Source organism: Trypanosoma cruzi, genomic scaffold, assembly GCF_000209065.1.
Source record: "Trypanosoma cruzi strain CL Brener 1047053517055 genomic scaffold, whole genome shotgun sequence".
In the NCBI taxonomy this organism is placed as follows: domain Eukaryota; phylum Euglenozoa; class Kinetoplastea; order Trypanosomatida; family Trypanosomatidae; genus Trypanosoma; species Trypanosoma cruzi.
Genome location: NW_001849524.1, coordinates 23,496 through 26,130, shown reverse-complemented (window position 1 = coordinate 26,130; position 2,635 = coordinate 23,496). Strand labels below are relative to the sequence as shown.

Below are 2,635 nucleotides of genomic sequence, written 5' to 3'. Positions count from 1 at the left end.
CGAGCGCTGCTGCCGCGGATGGTGTCGGTGAGCCTGTCGCTCTCGGCTGGGGCGCATTTGAGGGTTGCGTGCAACGACGTTGGTGGACGTGTCCTGTCGACGGCGGAGGAGTACGCAGCGGCCGGTTTTGGCGACGCTGGGAGCATCGACGTTGTTGGGTGCGACGCCTGCGACAGGGACACGTACTGCTACGCGCCCGGGACGGCGTCGGCGAGCATGAAGAACGGTGTGTGCGTGTGCGCGTGCGGCAGTGGCGGGTACGGCGAGGCGTGTGTGCCTGTGGGAGCTCCCGCGCTGCCGCCCGCTGCGGGCACTGCGTCGAGTGTGTTTGTCCGCGAGGGCGTGACGGTGCAGTCGGTGTTCGTTGTGCCTGCCGGCGCGAGCGAGGTGACGCTGCGCCACGTTGTGCTGGACGGCGTGAGTCCGGTGCTGTACGTGCCGTGGATGGCGCGGGACGGCGTGCGGATCGTTGTGCAGAATGTGTCGCTGCTGAACGGTGCTGTGCTGTACGTGATGGGCGGTGGAGCGTTGCGCGGTGCGGGTGCGGCGGGGAGCGACGAGAGCGGGCCGGTGGAGCTGTCGGTGTGCGATGTGGAGGCGCTGAACGGTGCGCTTGTGCTGACCGGCACGTTTCCCGCGGGGTCTGTGCTGACGGTGACGGACTCCCTGCTGGTTGCCGCGAGGTCGACGCCGCTTGTGTATCTTCCCGGCTCGCGGTCTGCGCCGTACGCACCGGTGCTGGTGCTGTCGGGCCTGCGGCTCGTGCGGTCCGTGCTGGTTGTGTCCGACGTTGCTCTTGTGACCGTGATGACTGGTGGGCGGACGGTGGTGGTGGACGGCGCCGTGCTGGAGCTTGTCGGTGGCGGTGTCGCGGTGGACGCGGCTGTGTTCGGTGGCGACTTTGCGTTGTACGCGAGTGCGCGCGTGGTTGCGTCGGGGGGCGCTGTGCTGCGCGTGTCGGGGAGCCAGGTGTACGCCGCGCATGGGTTGGTGTTCGACAGCGGGGTGGAGGCTAACGCGTCCGCCGTCGTAGTGAACGACAACGTCGGTGCGCTGACCGATGGCGCGCTGCTGGTGCTGCGGGGGTCGGCATCGTTTGCGTTCGGGTCGTGGCTGTCGGTGCGCGGCAACAGCATCAGCGGCAGGCTTTTGTCGGTGCCGTCGTACCCGCGCAGCGCGGAATTTGCGCAGAGCACGCTGACGCTCCACGGGAACGCCGGCAGCGGGTCCGTCGTGATGGACGGCACCGTTACGCTTGGAGGCGCCGGCCGAAGTTTCGTTGTGGGGTGCCTGACGCTCAACGGGCAGGCGCTGCAGCCGATGGACTACAGGTCTGCCGGCATCATCGGGAAATTCCGCCCCGTGGCGTGTGGCGCGTGCGACGCCGACGTGCACTGCTTTGCTGCTGCGACGAGGGCGATGTCGGGATCGTGCCGCTGCCGCTGTGCTGAGGGCGGGTACGGGCGCGACTGCCTGCCGGTGTACCTGCCGCACGTGGACGGGTGCAACCGCACGCCTGCCCCGCCGCTGCTGAGCCACACGGCGACGCTGACGGAGACGCGCAGCCCGACGCCAACGTGGACGTCAGTGTGGACGCCGAGTCAGAGCACGACGCACTACAGTCCGACGCAGTACGGGCCGACGGAGACGTTGCAGGTGACGGAGACGGTGGCGCTGCCGCCCACGCGGACCCCGACGGCGTCGGTGAGCAGCACGCAGTGGTGGAGCGACGTGGCGTGCCCGACGCTCGCCGTGACGACGACGGCGGCTGGTGGGAGCCTGACGCAGAGCGACATCCGCGGCGGTGGGAGCGCCGTCCCGACACTGCTGATGGTGGCGCTGCCGCCGCCGTTTCGATGGGCAAGCGACCCGCAGCTTGGCACGCACCTGAGCTTCGTGCCTACATCGACGGCGCAGCCGAGCGGCTTCGGTGGTCCGTGGGGAGCGATGCTGAGCAACGCGACGTGGGTGCGCAACGCGACGAATCCGTCCACCGTCCTGGAGCTGGCTGTGCCCGTGCACCGCGGTTACTTCATTACTGCCGACGAGACGATAGTCATTCGCTGCGACGCCGCGGCGGTGTCTGGCGGCTGCAAGGGTGTGCTGCTTGGGTCCTTCACGATCGCGTCCAACACGCTGCCCGTCGCTGCCAGCGCCCTCTCTGCGATCACCGGCGTTGTTGCGGGTGCGGCTGCTGTTGCCGTGGTGGTGACCGGCGGGCTGGGCTCCGTTCTGGAGATGCAGGTGCTCGGCGTGTTTGCGAGGATGTCATGCGCCTCGGTGCAGGAGCGTGAAAGCACCGTTGCGCTGCCGTACTTCCTGTCGGTGTTCGCTGCCCTTGATCCGCTGTGGATGGTGGTGGGCAACGCGCTGCTTGCCGCTGTGTTCGGGTGCGTGCACTACGGTGTGACGGCCGCCTTCCAGCGGTGGCGCGGCGTGGACGCGGCGAGTGCGTGGGCGGCGATGCGCTTCCCGAGCCTGACGTACGTCGTGGCGCACGCGATGCATCTCGGCATCTTCTTCGGCTCGGTGTCCGCACTGGCGATGCCCGGCGCCCGCGTGCAGCACCGCGTGATCGGTGTCGTTGGCGTGCTGTACGGTGCGGCGTTCCCTGCTGGCGTGTGCTACTTGATTG

At 68.8% G+C, this 2,635-nt stretch overlaps 1 protein-coding gene across 1 annotated transcript, besides 1 other annotated feature; it reads left to right on the top strand.

Moving 5' to 3' along the window:
• Tc00.1047053508773.9 (dispersed gene family protein 1 (DGF-1), putative) lies at positions 1-2,635 on the top strand (the record flags this gene model as incomplete). Its single annotated transcript, XM_797669.1, has 1 exon — positions 1-2,635. A coding segment is annotated over one exon (2,635 nt), but the record flags the coding sequence as incomplete, so codon positions are not given.
• Positions 1-2,635: a sequence feature (areas not merged during assembly with more than two copies in the genome that could not be assigned to a particular haplotype).